At 41.3% G+C, this 16,620-nt stretch overlaps 1 protein-coding gene across 1 annotated transcript in view; it reads left to right on the forward strand.

Annotated features, from left to right (window-relative positions):
- Nucleotides 1–4,856, forward strand: part of LOC150087572 (uronyl 2-sulfotransferase homolog pip-like) — a 47,272-nt gene extending 42,416 nt beyond the window's left edge. The window contains exons 6-9 of the mRNA XM_090371254.1: nucleotides 1,716–1,860; nucleotides 2,004–2,113; nucleotides 2,377–2,537; nucleotides 4,154–4,856. Coding sequence (XP_090227380.1) covers nucleotides 1,716–1,860; nucleotides 2,004–2,113; nucleotides 2,377–2,537; nucleotides 4,154–4,353 — 616 coding nt within the window. The 3' untranslated portion in view covers nucleotides 4,354–4,856. The remainder of the gene's footprint in view (nucleotides 1–1,715; nucleotides 1,861–2,003; nucleotides 2,114–2,376; nucleotides 2,538–4,153) is intronic.
- Nucleotides 4,857–16,620: the final 11,764 nt, after the last annotated feature.

A 16,620-nucleotide genomic window follows, 5' to 3' on the forward strand; every position in this document is an offset into this window, starting at 1 on the left:
ACCTTGGGGAACACCAACGTTAGTGGAGAAGTTAGAAGGCAGAGCCATCTACCATCACCCGCAGTGAGCGGTCAGGGAGCAAACTGGACACTCAATTGCAAAAAATAGTTTACAACCCATAAGATGGAAGCTTATTAAGAAGACCTTTATGCAAAATACGACCAAAAGTCTTTGAAATGTCAAGAGCAACTGCTTGAGTTTCAGCCTGCTTTTCCATTGAATTTGTTCAGAGATGGGTTAAAACAGAAGTAAACATAACAGTGGAATAAAAAAGTATAAAAAGGCGACATGGAAGAGGAGTAAGCTATGGAGCACAGATTTTGAGAACAAGTGGCGAAATACCATCGGAGCTTTCTTGGCATCAGGATTGTTCAAACTTTTTCTGATATCCTTTTGATGGAATGGTGGCATTGAATGGTGTGTAATGGGAGGTGGTTTACCAAGATAGTCAATACAAGAATTAGCAAAGAAATTGGATTCAAGCAGGTCAGCTGTATTTTAACCTGAATTGGCAATAGAATCATTAGGTTTTAACACAGTTGGGAGTTAAGAGCGGCAAAAGTTGCGACAAATAGCTTTGATTGGCAAGAGACAAGATACTCGATCACCGTTTGGTCAAGAAACAAGTTTTCTACTCTTAGCCTGTTCTAAACCTAGTTTGGACTGATTAATAACTGCTTTACAATTGGTGCGAGCTTTGATGTAGGCGGAAAATGAACAAGGTAGATTTGGACGCAAGTCAGTTACGATATGCTGTGTTCTTATCTTTCAACCCCCTGGCACACTGCCTTCCCGAGGTGACCCAAAGTTTCTTGTGGTTAATAAACGGATAATAATAATAATAATCTTGAACAGCCTTATGGAAAAGCAAGTTCAGATAAAGGACGAGATTTTAAGGTGGAATAAATAAAGGATTTCATCCTTACAAGAATAATTTCATTGACAATGTTTGAGCCAATATTGAAATCAAAATACAGTATTTAAAACAGTAATCCAGCCAAGGAAAAGAAATCTCGCAGATCATTTCATTTTGCATTCTTCTAATCTCAAACGACACCAGAGTAAGGCTCCATTGGAGAAGAACCCATCATTCAGTTGTGATCTGAGGTTGCGAGGACCACTTACCTCGACTGTGTACTTGGAAGAGTTGTTTGTGAGAAAATATATCAAGCGTGTTGGCTGTGTGGTTAGGATTGTCTAGTATTCGGATAGGTAAACGAACAATCTGTGCGAGGCCATTAGTAATTGTAGAAGCCTCAGCATCTCGACCATCTGGGTCGACCTGAATAGAAAAGTTTCAAAAATCTGAAGTTTCAAAGAAAAGAAATAAAGGAGTTCCCAGTGATTATTGGAGCTGGGAGAACGATAGAGGCAACAGATAAATTTGACAGAATGGGCTGTGTGATTTTAAGGTAGATGAGGTTCCAAATTACTATCTCTGACAGGAAACATCAGAGCGGACAAATGCGCAAGTACCACTTTCGAAACGATAGGAATCGTACAGCAAATAATTGGGACTCTGTCAGAAAAAAGTAAGTGGGGCTTGGCAGACTGTAAGTGGAAATGGGAATTTTTGAGATGGAACTGCGACCAAGTATAATTTCGGAGGTTTAGATCTTTTCGCAGATAAGTTTGTTCTATTCATTTGACAATTTATGCATACGCCGTTATAAAGGAGTGTTTTCGCGTTTCATTTCTGGTTTCAATCGTTGCAGGTTCGGAGAGAAGCCTCCGTTGTACATCAACCTGATCCGCGATCCCGTGGAGAGGATCATCTCGTCTTACTTTTACCGCCGGGTGGCTGCACGGCAACCCCACAAGCCGGTCAAGGAAAAGCCCAGCGATTACTGGATGAACAAGGTACGTGCCACTGAGGGATGGCCCGGTTGAGCACCGATTACATCGTAAGAAACCCTTTGTCAACACATTCAAATTTTACGATTTCTTTAGGAAAGTTCAAGTTGATTGCAGTTAATAGAAACGTCCACTTTGTTTTCCCGCAGAAATTCGAGCATTGCGTCACCACCCCTGACCCTGAGTGTACTTATCTGGACGGCGAAAGCTACAACGTCCTCCAACTACCCTATTTCTGCGGACAAGACCACCGGTGTCTGTAAGTATCCGTTGATATTATTATCTTAGGTGTTGTTCAGGCGTGTGTAATGGAAAAAGATTCAGTATAAATAACATCAATAGATTGCATCAGTTGTCGTGTCTTGGACTTGGAGCATCATGGCCCAAGTTGCCTATACGTAATCAAAAAATCAAATCAATCAATTTTTGTGTACCGTTAAATCAGTGTTCGTTGTAGATGGATTTTACTACATTTTTATTTCAGCCTTGGGTTTTGTAACGGTGTCCAATGTCTCTTTCCAGGCTGCTCAATGACCCGTGGGCACTACGCCAGGCGAAATACAATCTGGAACACAACTACGCCGTGGTGGGGGTGCTCGAAGAGATGAACATCACTTTGCAGGTGCTGGAGAAAATGCTGCCGACGTTCTTCAGGGGAGCATTCACGGTGTACCACAGCTTAGGTGAATAAATTTCTTCATTCACTCAAAGGGATCGTTGCTTTTCTCTTCAATCTTTTTAACTTTCTTTGAGCAGCTTTTATCATTCAATGCTTTTCAAGTTTTCAGATCGCTCTGCCGCTAAAATCATGACCGAGGTCATTAGTTAACAAAGATCAGTCCGAAGTTCTCCCATCCCCGGAACAACCCTCTTGGCGAAATAAGAATAAATTAATTGTTAATGCGATCGCAGTCACCTGGTGTGCAAATCTACTTTGAGTGGTTTCAAAATTCTCCACTTCACCGGGGGTGTTCGCACGCCCGACTGCACCTTTGAAATGCGGACGAGGAAATGAGTGGCGCGTTGCTTTTCACAGAGCGGGTTAAAGTTCGGTTAAAAATGATGAACGCTGGATGTTACAGTCTCTTCGAAACCACCGACTGCCCTCTTTTCGCACCGAAAATACGAGATGGAGAGTCAACGAACTTTGCACTTCCTGGAGAGTGAGACTGATCGACAGGCTCGCGACGAAATTTAAGACAGTTGGGGGAAAGGGGTATTAAGATTTGGTTCATTAAACAACAGGCAAAAGTTGCCCGATTTCTGAACACCACAATTAGTGCCTTCGCAGCTAGGAACACGGGATCCCCTCATCCAAGGCGATTATAGAGGATAATCCACAGTTCAAACTCCAGTTTATTCCCAACTCTAAAATTACTACCAATTGTATTATGGGATGGGTAAAAAAAACAATTTGTTCATCTTGCACGTAAACATCATTTTCTGGTTTCAGGAATATTTGACATCGTTAGTGTATGTAACAAACTGCTCGAGGTGATCAAAACTGGTTCTTGCGCCACTGCAAAAAGAATGGCGAATAGCGCACCACCTTGTGTAATGTCAAGAAAGATGACCCGTAGTTGATGATTGCCAATTGATCTCGATCTTGATGAACGCTCGCTGAGTCCTGATTGGTGTTTCGAGCAGTTGGTGTAGGCGTCCCTCTGAGAGGTGCGTGAAATATGGGATAATGCCGGAGGAGGTACTTTAAAAGGAGGGACAGTTGGCCCTCCTCGAAAATATTTTAGAAGGAACTTCCCACATGAAATCCTTGCGATTTTTTTGCCAATTATTCTTTGGTTCAGAAGAATATGAGTTCCAGATGGGGTGAACGTGCCCACATTTCAGAGGGCGGTTGAATACGTGTAAGAAGAATCATACGGTCCACAAGCTACACATTTTATCCATAAAAATGGGGAAGCCATCTTAGTCCTCAAAGTAGCTAAAGAGAGAGCTTAATTGTGACTGTGGTTGAGAAGTAATATTCTCATCTGATTCAGCACTGGGGATTCTATTCGGCGCTTGTCTTAATTAATCTAAATGTTATTACTCTGCTTTGCGGCTTTCGAAAATTAATTAATATTGCTAATAATTGAGTTGGCGATAATCTGAGTGCATAAATTAATACAAGACATTGTACAGGACAGTTGATCCAATAAAATATAACGGGACATTCTTACTGAGGAATATTGTATTAATAACATTAGAAACATATCGAAAACTGTCTTTGAGTTTTCCACATAGAATGACATCGCAGTACTCGTGAAGAAATCATTTTTGTTTCTTTCTCTCCTTTCAGGCGTGCACAGAAACCAGAATCCTCAGAAGCAGCACGTGTCTGAAGAGGTGAAGGCCCTTCTGAAAGCGAACCTTTCCGCGGAGTACGACCTGTACCACTTCGCTCTACAAAGGTTGTATCAACACTTCCGCCAGCTGCAGGTCGGTTCGGAGGTTGCAGAATACGACGATGTCTACGAGGAGGTGGATGACGACACGTAGAGTAATAATTGGTGCCCTTTCCCGCACCACCAACAGTCTCTGCGTGTGATGTTGAAGAAACCATTGCTGAGAAAACTTTTAAAGTAGCAGTTAAAATGGTGTTCGGAGCAAAAGGTATCCAGTGGGCGGGCAGAGGCGATTGTTGGAATGTTCGCGCATGTGTACATGATATCTTCAGTCAACTCTTAAGTGAAGAGAGAACGCTTGTCCCACACCTATGGGAGGGCAAAAAAACAGAGTTCCCATATCGGCCGATTTATTCAAACTTAATATCTGTACGGAGCCGCATTCCAGAACTTTCCTTAGTGACCCCATCACAAAGGTCACAACTGAACCAGAAAGACGTTCCAGGCGTACCCGCTTTAAACCACAATGCTGGACTTGGTCAGTTCGAGAGGCATTTTTAATATCGATCCGAGTGTTTTCAGTGAAAACTAGGCATCTGCTCAACTGTCACCATCGTGCATAAAAATATTTTTTGTGCTACCGGTGTGTCTTATCCTGTCCACAAAATAAAATATAACTGTGTGTGTGTGTGCGTGTCTTTTAATAAAACTTATTCACATTTTACACCAAAATATCCACACTCAATAAAATTCACGATATGCAACACGATAATAGAGACTGCACGTGAGACAAAGCCACGCTACACAATCGTTTGCTAAATGACACTTGCACTGGGTGCACTTGGAAGACTGGGTGAAGAAACGAATTTCCAACTGCATATCTGCAATTCGTGTTCAAGAACTGTATATATGCAGTTGTTGGTAATATGTTCTTCTGGATAACTCCAACAGTTGTGAAGTTCTTCTAACGACTCGTTGCATGTGCCCATCAAAATACCTGGTGCACGAGAAGATAAATCCGAGATCGCTGGTGGTGGAGTTTTATTGTACGTGGAAAGCTGCACCCTAAAAATACACATAAGAGAATGGAATGAGATACTCTGAGTGGCCACTTTATTAAATACACCAAGATAATAGCAAGTACACCCCTTCTGTCCTCGGAACTCTCTGGACTCGTTGCGGCTTGGAGTCAGCATTGGTATCGAAAGCATGCCACAGATGCTGATCTATGGTGACTCAATTAAGTCCCATAATTGTAAACTGGATGGTTGAGGGGCTCTGCTTCAAAGAGCTCGTCCCATAGGTGCCCAATTGGACTGAGATGTAGTGATTGGGGCAGGACACCAGAGTAGCCGAATTTACTCTCTTGTTCCTGAAACCAGTTTTATACAGGTCTGGCTTTGTGCCTGCGTATTATCCTGTTATAAGGACCCATTGTCGGATGGATACGCCGCAGCCACGAAGGGATGCGCTTGGTGAGTAATAAATCCATTCAAAAGTTGCTCCTTATCTGTTATCAAGGGGAACACCATGGAAACACTTCCCGGTTACCCACACACCGCCATCACCAACTTGTATTGTGGACGCGTAGCAGAATGAATCCGCGGACTCATACTGTCTTCGTAATATTCTGCTCCATCAGGTTGATTCGACAGATCAAGAAACATTTTTCGAATCCTTTGATAATCAGGAGTACCAACACTAGACAGCGTTGGTACTCCTGATCCCTGTAACCACGTCCTCTTGTTTGTTTTTATGCTGACCGCAGTGGAACTTGTTTTTGCGCCTGCTGCAGAACTTCTCGTCACCATCAGATTGACGAATTGTGCATTCTGAAATGCCACTGTTGTATTGGGTTGTTACTTGACTATAGTCTTTCCTGACTGTTCGAACATGAACAAGCTGTTTCCGACCATAAAAATAAGCCAAAAAAAAAAAAATGAACCTCTGTATTAAGACAGTTAAGAAGAAATGCAAATACAGGCAAAGAAAACTGACGCCTTGCCTCGTTGGGTATAAAGACTACATAGGCTATTCGACTTTTATTTTATTTTTATTTATTGCACTATTCTGTCCCAACCAGCTTTCCTTGCATGCCTGCAACCTATTTACAATGCTGTACCTGAACAATGTTGATGTACAATTATCTTAGATTCCTTCGTAGTGAGTGAATTCGTTCTCAATGTATTATTACATAATGCAATACTATGAAGCTATCTGACTACAAAGTCCCAAAATAAGGTTGAGATGATTTCAGCTCTTCAAGGATCCAATTGAACAATTGGTCAAGCAACTAATCGGTTTACTATGAACACACATAAATAACATCTGAATTCAACCAACCTAAGAACTCCCTGCCCTATTTCAACCCCATATCGAGAGCAAGAAATTTAAAATATTTGGTATTGGCAGGCGACTGCCAATACCAATTATCAATTCGGAAGCACTTGTTTCAGAGAAAAATCCGCTTGCAGTGTACCAAGAACATCGTGATTGGACAGGCACAATGGAAGAAAGTCATGCGGTCAGACGAATCACGATAAAACTTTGTCTTGCACTGATGGTAGGTGGAGTGTGGCGAGAATCTCACGAAGCAATGGACCCTGCTTGCCTTGTTAAGACAACCCGAGCAACTGGAGATGATATCGTAGTATGGAGAATTGTGGGGGAACGGATCCGTTGGTGCCAGTGGAAGGTCGAATGTCATCTAAGGAGTACCTGAATTTTGTATCAGATCTACTGCAGTGTTATATTTTATCCCGAAGGTGGCGGCCGCTTTATAGAAGACAATGCAATAGCGCATCGTGCAACAATTGTTCGAAGAACATGACTCGAATTTCCGCCAGCCCCCTTCCCCCATTTACTGATCTTAATCCTTTTGAGAACGTGTGGGATACAGCTATTAAGGCAACGAAGTCCTCTTCCATCAACTTTGTTGCAGCTACACGATATTTTTCTGGAAGAATGGTTGCAGTTTCCGAGATACTCATACGAGCGTATTCAACCCGGCCATTTTCTTAACTTTAATCTTAAATCAGTCAAAATACAGTTTTTAAATGGATTTTTAAAAACGCTTCATAACTGCTTTATTCAAATTATTAAATTAATAATTAACTCCGAGAGTAAAGTGATTGATAATCTGGCGTTACCATTAGATGGCGCCGGTGTTGCCAATTGATTCCACAACGCCACGGAAGCCGATCGGCTCGCTTTTCTTCGGGTGACCCCTTTCAACAGTTCATCCGCAACAGATTTGTTGCCAGGAGGACGTTGGTGGTACCATCTGTGGCGAGCAACGAGCCGTTGTGTAAATACGATGTCACATTCCAAAACAAGTTTCGCTCTGGGCAAATCAAGACTTGTGGCGCCATCTTCTGAGCAAGAACTGGATTGCTCTCTTCCAACCCATCCCAAAATTTTCGGCCCGATTGCCCCGCTATTGGACAAGTTACTTTTAAGGAATTTGGGAGTGGATGATACTTGCAAAAGGCAGTTCTTTTAGACAATATGGTTTCGTTATGGGCAGATCTGCAGAAGGAACGTACTGTTCTTGAGATTGTTAGGCTTCTGCAATGTCCTTTCTTATATTTTTGAGATTATGCCAGGTTATTTTTGTAAGGAGGAATTTGATCGTCTACGATCGAAGAGTATTACGAGGAAGTCGAGGCAGGTGGAATGACCAGGAAATATACAATACACTTAATAGTGGGTAAATCCTCCTCTTGCAGCCAGTACCACCGCCACACGGCGAGACATGAACTCTATAACGCCTGTGAAAGTTGCAGAAGGTATATTGTACCAGAATTGCGTGCCGTAGATCTGCACAGTCTGTGGTGGGGACAAGGGGTGGAAAAGGCCCGGGTTCGAATTCCGTCGATGACGCGAGGAACGTTAATGGGTTTTTTGAATCGAATTGAATCGCATCCTGCAAATAGCTTAAAAGAAGAGAAACGACGTATATAGGGAAAATTGATACAACTTTGGCAACTAAGATGGAACAATAGTATTCGTGGTGAAGTTACCAGGAAGTATATTTAACTGGCTGACTTTGCTGAAAAACGCGTCGTGGCAGCTTGTTTTTCTCCACTCATGACAACTCCTGGCCACACTGAAGAAACACGGATTGAATTTCAGACCTGGCTAGTTGCTAGCCTAGCCCCTGCTCAACAAACAGTTGTGGGAGGAGACTTCAATATGCCTGTCCCAAGACATGTTATAGCTCTGCAAGACTTAACATTAACCCTGAACTCTTTGGACCTCAGAAGACATATCACCCCGCCAACGAGAGTAGGTCAAGCTTTAGACCTTGTTTTCTACAACTTTCCTAACTCTAACAACCGGCCAAACTCTTTCGCATTTTCTTCCGATCACTCACCTATTACCTGTGCCTTCTCTTTATCAACGGTATCAGGAACTCAAGTTAGAAATTATAATTCAGATATCCACTCTCAACTAATATTTTGTACAAAATTCTTGAAACCTGAAATAGTCATCAACCATCTTTCCACCATTAATTGGAATAATTTATTTTCATTATCCACTGAAGAGGCAATCCAATCCTTAGCTAAGCAGTTGAGACATATGGCCATGATTGGTGCATCTAAACAAGTCAGAATTAGCGAGAGAACCCAGCGATGGCTTCATCCGGACATGAAAACCGCCTTTAGACGTAAGCAGAGGGCATATAAAAAAAATGGATAAGATCTAGAAACAGTACAGACCACGAAACCTTTAATAGGGAGAGAGCTCACTTCTTGCGCCTCAAGAGAGGAGCACATCAACAGTATAGCTTGTCCCAAATTAAGAGTCCCGGAGAATTTCCTCGAAATACAACAATCACTTTAAACATGGAAGTAACATGGAAGGAAAGCTATTTGAGGAGTGGACGCGCATATCTTTTGTCCATCCAGGTGGACCAAAGAAACCGCAATCCTGCCTAGTCTAACTGGGAAAACCGTAAATTCTATGGATGATATAATAGGTACCAAGCAACAACTCATTGACGTGATAAATGGCCTGCCCAACAAGGCTACAACTGGACCTGATGGCTTTCCGCTGTTTATGGTGAAGGTGTGCTCTGTGTACATTGTGGATCTCCTCCTTAACATCTTCCGGAAGATTCTAAATATAGGCGCCATACCTGAACTCTGGAAATCTTATTATGTCAAACCAGTCCCTAAAATTGGAAACCCCAAGACTGCTAAAGACTTCCGTCCAATTGCCATAGGATGTACTTTATTAAAAGTTTTTGAACTGATACATCCAGTAATTATCCAGCACTGTTTTTCTCACCGACCACCTTACCTCCACACAGTCCTACACCACAGGTCCACGACCTCAAATCTCCTCGATACTCTCTTCAGAGCATAAAAGGCCCTGAATGACAGAGCTCAAATGGACATTATTTTTTTTAATATTAAATCTGCTTATGATACTGTGTCAATCCCTACCCTTTTATACATCCTAAAAGAATATTTCAAGGCATCAAACCAAATACAAAGGAGTCTTTACTACACCGGAGAGAGGTAATTATAGAAAATGGATCTCACCAAAAAACTATTTATGCAAGGAGGGGGGTGCCTCTGGGTGGGGTGATGTCGACCACCCTCTTTGCAGTTCTTCTTGAACCATTCCTTGCTGCACATCCAACTTTCTGCTCCTTCGCCGATGATTTAAATTTTTTTATTATTTCAAAAGATCCCAAACAGATTCAAGAAATTAATAATCAAACCTCCAATCAAATTCAACAATTAATAGATTATTTACAGCTAGCTGGCCTCCAACTAAACAATGCGAAATCAGCCCACTTGACAATTACGAAGAGGAAGTTCAGAAATGACATCCGAGTTGTAGTCAATGGCGAGACGATTCCAAAAGTATCATCGCACACTGACCTAGGGTTAACGTGGGATGAAGATTTAAATTTCAATGATCACTTCCTGAAGACAAATAAGAAGACCTATGCTGCATTCTGGGCTATCCGCTACAGGAGCTCGTAGGCTGCCACAACATCAATCTACTTTGTCAATACATTGATCGGTGTCTCACTCCTATACCTTTATATGCATCTGAAATCTGGTCCTCAGCACCTGCCTCTTTGCGTAACAGATTCTTGGCGATGGAATACTGGATTCTGCGGTGGCTGAACCGTTTAGGAGGGAACCCGTTCACTATCTCCAAATCTATTCTTCTAGTCAATCTAGGCATGACCCCCTGGAAGCTCACTGTTCTCAAAAAAAATCTGTCCACACTCTCTAAGCTGCTCACCCATCAGCTGATGCCCCATCGATAGAGGATATTATCTCACTTCCCAAAGCAAGCAATAGAAACCACCAGAGCGGGCAACGTCCTCTTAGGATGAAGCTCACTAGCGTGGACTCCCTGAAAGGAATGTTCCCGTGTAACACGATTCAACATTTCAACACCTTCTCCATAGATCCAAATAAGTTTGGAGAAAATAGAAGATACAGAAGCGAAATTATCGATGAAATCTTGACCAAATCACCAGAATTATTATAAAATGCGCGCTTTATTTGTATGAGAAATGTAAATAATTTAATGCAAAAATATAAAGCAAAGCAAATTGTAATAACAGAAAAAATATGTAGGACAACCTGTATTTGTAATTGTAATATTAATTTAATATCAATTTTATTTTAAAGTTACTGCCATTAAGTGAATAGAATTTCCTAAACAATTTCATTATTTTAAATATCAAAATTTGTACGCTGTATTTAAAAATATATATTTGTACACCCTCCTAGCCCACTGGCTGTTCAGGGGGTGAACCTAAGGTTAATAAATAGATAATAACAATAATAATAATAATAATCTTCTGACGGGCCACGGCTCGCTCACGGCTAAACTCTTCGATAGAGGTCTTGAGCAGGACCCCTTCTGCTCTTGCGAGGGGCTCGACACAGAATCATTTGTTACTGGACTGCAGTAATTATGACAATGAAAGACGGGAAATTCTATAAAAATTACCCACTTAAACAGAGGAAAATGTTAACATTCTGGTGGAAACACCAGATAATTTTGCTGCCTTACAACGATTTTCAGTGGCAGTATTTAAGAAATGGATCGAACTGAGGGCCCTTCAGTACAGTCTCCAAGAACAAAGCTAAAAATGTGATGCAGTATGTAAAATAGTAATTAAATTCAATTTAATAGTTGAGATTTATAAATATTCCCTGATACTGTAATGAAAACATAGGACTATACAAAGACAATAGGAAGCCATTTTGTGAATATTCATGATGATAGCCCAATGTGGGTTGACATATTGTCAGAAGCACCACCTGAAAATGAAGAGAGAATATATATACAATGTATATAGAAATTAACTAGGAAAAGTAACGCAGTTTTTCATCCTAGTACGGACATACAACCAACAGACTGAAAATATATGTTTCTACTGCCACCTTGTATGGAAACATACCGGTAGTGGACCCATCGACTACAACGCCACCTTTTATTGTAAAGAAAATCTCTTAAAAACATAAAACTATATTAAACTAACAAGATTCTTTGCTTCAGTGTTGGCTGATACTTGTATATTGGTCATTATACTGTATGAATAAGAATGGAATTTGTAATATTGGGCTAGTTTCGGGCCTGGATTCAGCCTTGAATATTTTACGACTTTGCGAAATTTTGCAGCGGCCCCGGAGTACAGGAATGGAGATATGAAAATCTCATAAATAATGTTCTCAAAGTGGCATTCAATTTTCATCCCGGAACTGACATGGGTTCATAATGGGAGAACTTCGTTTTAAAAGGGTATCTTAGAAGGGAATGAGATAAAATAAGAGCTAGAATACACATTTTGAGAAGAAATCTTAAATACAGGATGGGAAATTAAAGAGAAACTAAAGAATCTCTTTAATTTCCTCTCGTTAATTAAAGTATTTTTTTAATTAAAGAGAGGAAATTAAAGAGATTCTTTAGTTTCTCTTTAATTTTCATTAATTACTATCTCTTTAATTCAAGTATCTGGAAGATGGTGTTTAATATAGGAGTGGATATTATTGATGATTGGTAGAAACAAAAGGGAAAAAGCTACAGGAATCACTTCATAAATAATTGTAGCATGGATTACGGTGTTAAGTCGGGATTTAATTCCAGAAAAAATAGAATTATATCCTAATGGAAGGAATCCGACTTTATAGGAGTTATACACCATATTGTACTTTACAAATTGAAGACATAAAAATAAATATACTGAGAGTAAGAATTTTTACTTATTTTTACTTACTCAGAACTAGGATAGGACACAACAATAATACCGGACAAGGGTTGACAAATAGACTTTGAGTGCCTTTTTGTTTGTTTTCTAGCTGGGTTGTATTGCATTTTTCCATTCTATTTTTAATTTAATTCCATTTATCCTGCAATTAAATCCTGACTTAACACTTCCGTAATCCATGCTACAATTATTTATGAAGTGGTTCCTGTCCTTTGTCCTACAAGACATGGCATAAAATATTTTTGTGAATTGAGGACATAATAACTAAAATAATTGTGAGTACTGTATTAAACAAGAAAACAACATCCACACCTTTTGAGATTTTGACTCTGCAGAGATGGTAACCTGGACTTTACGGACTTGGACATCACGATAGCGGTCTCATTGTGGCTGCTAACGTAAACCTATTAGAGAAAATTCTTCTTCAGAGTATTTCGTTGGAAAATACAGATGGTGGCGAAGGATTTTAGAGACTAACATGTAGAGGACACATTTTCAGGGTCAAGAACTCAGGTTTCGACCCAGGGACAGACCCACGTTAAAGACATGTGAAGAGAACAATGTAAAAAGTACAACGTGAGGGTGAAGGCTGAAGTCTTATTGTGGTTGTCAGCCTATAAAGTTTGCGGAGGTGGTCTCTTGGCGACTGCCTGGCGCAAGTATCCTTTCAATGTAAACACGTAACTTTTAATTAAGGGTATTTTATGTCAACTTGTTGCTCAGAAATTCTGAGCAACCACAGGGAACAGTAAACCCACGAGCTAGTCCGCCCCAATACATGCGCAGTTGTGGCCCACCTCCCCGTGGTGTAGACGGGCATTGGCAGGCTTTCCCGGTGACAAAAAGGCCAGAAACAACATGATAACACACACATGACTCAATTTCTGGCCTTTTACAGAGTTCTATATCCATCACAGTTACCAAGACGGAGATGAAGCCACGTTCAGGTGCCATCCTATACAAGATAATATACATGTTTATACGCATGTGTCTACATACTCCATGGCTGAGTTAGTCGATCTCAAGCGTAGATAGCAAGGTTTCCCCCCCCCCCCAGAAATGGGGTTTTTCGTCTATCAAAACAGGCAAATCGACCTGAAAACACGCACAATTTACAGACAAAATACATTATGGGTATACGTAATCAATTACAGGTCATCCTAATATAATAATTTTAAAAAACGTCGGTGGTGAAGAATCCAAATGCCAGATCTGCCGATCCACCTAAACCCTAAGACGTTCTATGGGATTCGTATCCGGTGAATTCGCCCGCCAAGATTGTCACTTTCGTGTTCGGCATACCACTATCGGCACGTGGCAGGGCGCATTATCAGTGCTGGAACACACCTGTGCCGTTAGAGAAGGATGATAATTGCCATGAATGGGGTATACCTGATTAGTCACAGTTCGGCGGAAAATGCATCTTTTTTTTCAGAAGTAAAATGCTCCAATGATGTCGTTTATATGCATCGAGGTCCATAGGTGGGTACCATAACTGGCGATGGGTGATAAGCATGAATACAATGACTGGACGCCTACTCAAGAGGCCCATATGGAGGAGGGTTTGTCTTCGAAACACCGCTTGTCGTCTCATAGTTAAAGTTCCTGGTCATTTGCACATGTGTAGCATCTTATGTAGGGCGGCACATGAACCAGTTCAACTCCTCTTTGCTACCCTGATGAATACAGGATTCTGTAAAAGGCCAGAAATGGGTGCAATTTTGGCGCAGTCATCTATAAAGCTTGCCCAGTGCCCGTCTAACTAGGAAGAGGTGACGTATGCATGTATTTTTGTTAGGGTGATACAAGAAAGAAAGTTTATATAGCATCAGCCAAAACACACACACACACACACACACACACACACACACACACACACACACACACACACACACACACACACACACACACACACACACACACACACACACACACACACACTCTCTCTTCTCATTTCACCCATTCACTCGGTCCAAATGTTTGTCCAGTTCTGCCTTGAATCTGTTTAAGCTATCAACTTCTACAACGACAGATGGAAGTTTGTTCCAGCAATCAACCACCTGCTGGCTAAAGGCAAATTTCCGCACATCTAGTCTACAACTGTCTTTCTTCCATTTCAATTTATGTCCTCTCAGGTGATTATTCTGAGCTAGAGAAAGAATCCCATCAGCATTAAGCATGCTCAAACCAACCAAGGCTTTATAATTTTGGTCTTTACCATCCAAGGCTTTGTAATTTTGCAAATTACAACATCCAGACACTGTAATTTGCAAAACTTAAGCCTTTCTTCGTAAGAGCAACCCTTTATTCCATTCACTAATCTTGTTGCCCTCCTCTGTACTCGTTCCAGCAGCTCTACATCCTTCTTTAAATGATGTCTCCAGACCTGTATACAGTACTCAAGGTGTGGCCTGACCATTGCCTTATACAAGGGGATAATCACCTCCTTATCACTGCTAGAAAAATTCCTGTATATTATTGACAAGACACCATGAGACCGTCTGCACTGCTCGGAAAACTTCATATCTGGTTGCACAATTACCCCAGGTCCTTTTCGTTTTCGTTCTCTACCACTGTCAGTGTAGTACCACAGAGTTGATACGTTACTCTGGGGTTGCTGCTTCCCAAATGTAGTACTTGAAATTTGTCAATGTTTAACTTCATTTGCCACCTCTCAGCCCATCTGTTCAACTTTTCTAGATCCTGTTGCAGCAGCGTACTGTCATTAGTGTCATTAACAACCCTGCCGACCCATATGTATGTTTACATACATATGGGTAATCCCAAATTAACACACCAGCTTTGTGGTACTACACTCTGCGTAATGGAGAACGAAAAGGACCTGGGGGTAATTGTGCAATCAGATATGAAGTTCTTTGAGCAGTGCAGACGTGCTGCCAGGTCAGCTCATGGAGTTTTGTCTATGGTGTACGAAAACGTTGCTAGCTAGCAGCATAAGGAGGTGATTATTCCTTTGTATAAGGCAATAGTCAGGCCATATTTTAAATACTGTATACAGGTCTGGAGGCCTCATTTTAGGAAGGAGAAGATGTAGAGTTGCTGGAACGAGTACAGAGAAGGACAACGAGATTGGTGAGGGGAACAAAGGAGTGCTATTACCAAGAAAGACTTCATTGCTGCAAATTGCAGCGTCTGGAGACTTGGCATCTGCGAGATGATCTGATTGAGATGTTTAAGGCTTTTAACGGATTGATCAAACTCAATGCTGATGGGAATCTTCCTCTTGCTCATATCACACACGTGAGAGGTCACAAATTCAACTTGACGAAGTTGTCTTCAACCAGCGGGTGGTTGATTGTTTGAAGTCACCTCCACCTGTTGTTGTGGGTAGTTTGAATAAATTCAAGAAAGAACTACACACATTGTTAGAGGGGATAAATAAATGTTTATTGTGAAGTACAGAGTAACGGCAACAATGTCCCATCACGGCAACGAGCAAAGTTTCATACAAACACGAGACAGGTTACAAAGAAAAGGTTACAAAATACAGCATACAAATGTAAAAAAAACAAAAAACTTGGCAATGATTCAGCAAGGCTCCTGTGATGACAGATTTGAACAAGGGTTCAGGAGCATCAGAATCCTCTTTTAGAAGATCAGGGTTCAAGGGCTTTGATAAAGTTGTATCTGTCCTTCTTGTTACTTATTAGCCTGTCAAAGTCGGCGTCCACACAGTTCAAGGTGGCAAACATCTGCTTGGGGAGAAACCTTTCAGTGACTGCAAGCCTGTTGTGGTGAGCCATAAGTGCAGGTGACGATCTTAGGCTAGCTTGTAGGATCCTCCAAGAGCAAGCGTTCCACATATTCGAAGATGATATCTGGCCTGTGGTGAGTTTGGCTGCGAAGACCAGCCTCTTTTCCACGATCAAGAACTTCACCCTCGGGATTTCGAGTGCTTGTGCCATCATGGTGGTTGTGGTAGCAGGAGGCAGACGAAGCTTGTTGTTGGCCCATTTCAATAACCACTATTCAGCGGTGTACACTCGCTTAAGGTTTATAGATGCGGCTGAGGCCCATATTTCTGCACCATAGAGAATGGCGAGGTAGATCATGGAGGTGATGAACTTTTTAACAGCGAGGGGACGTCGGACGTGTAGCAGCTACTGCTTTGATATCCACCGTAGGCGAGAAAATTTGGTGTTTGAATTTTAT

Source organism: Mastigoproctus giganteus, chromosome 4, assembly GCF_048544385.1.
Source record: "Mastigoproctus giganteus isolate SK-2022 chromosome 4, ASM4854438v1, whole genome shotgun sequence".
Taxonomy (NCBI): Eukaryota; Metazoa; Arthropoda; class Arachnida; order Uropygi; family Thelyphonidae; genus Mastigoproctus; species Mastigoproctus giganteus.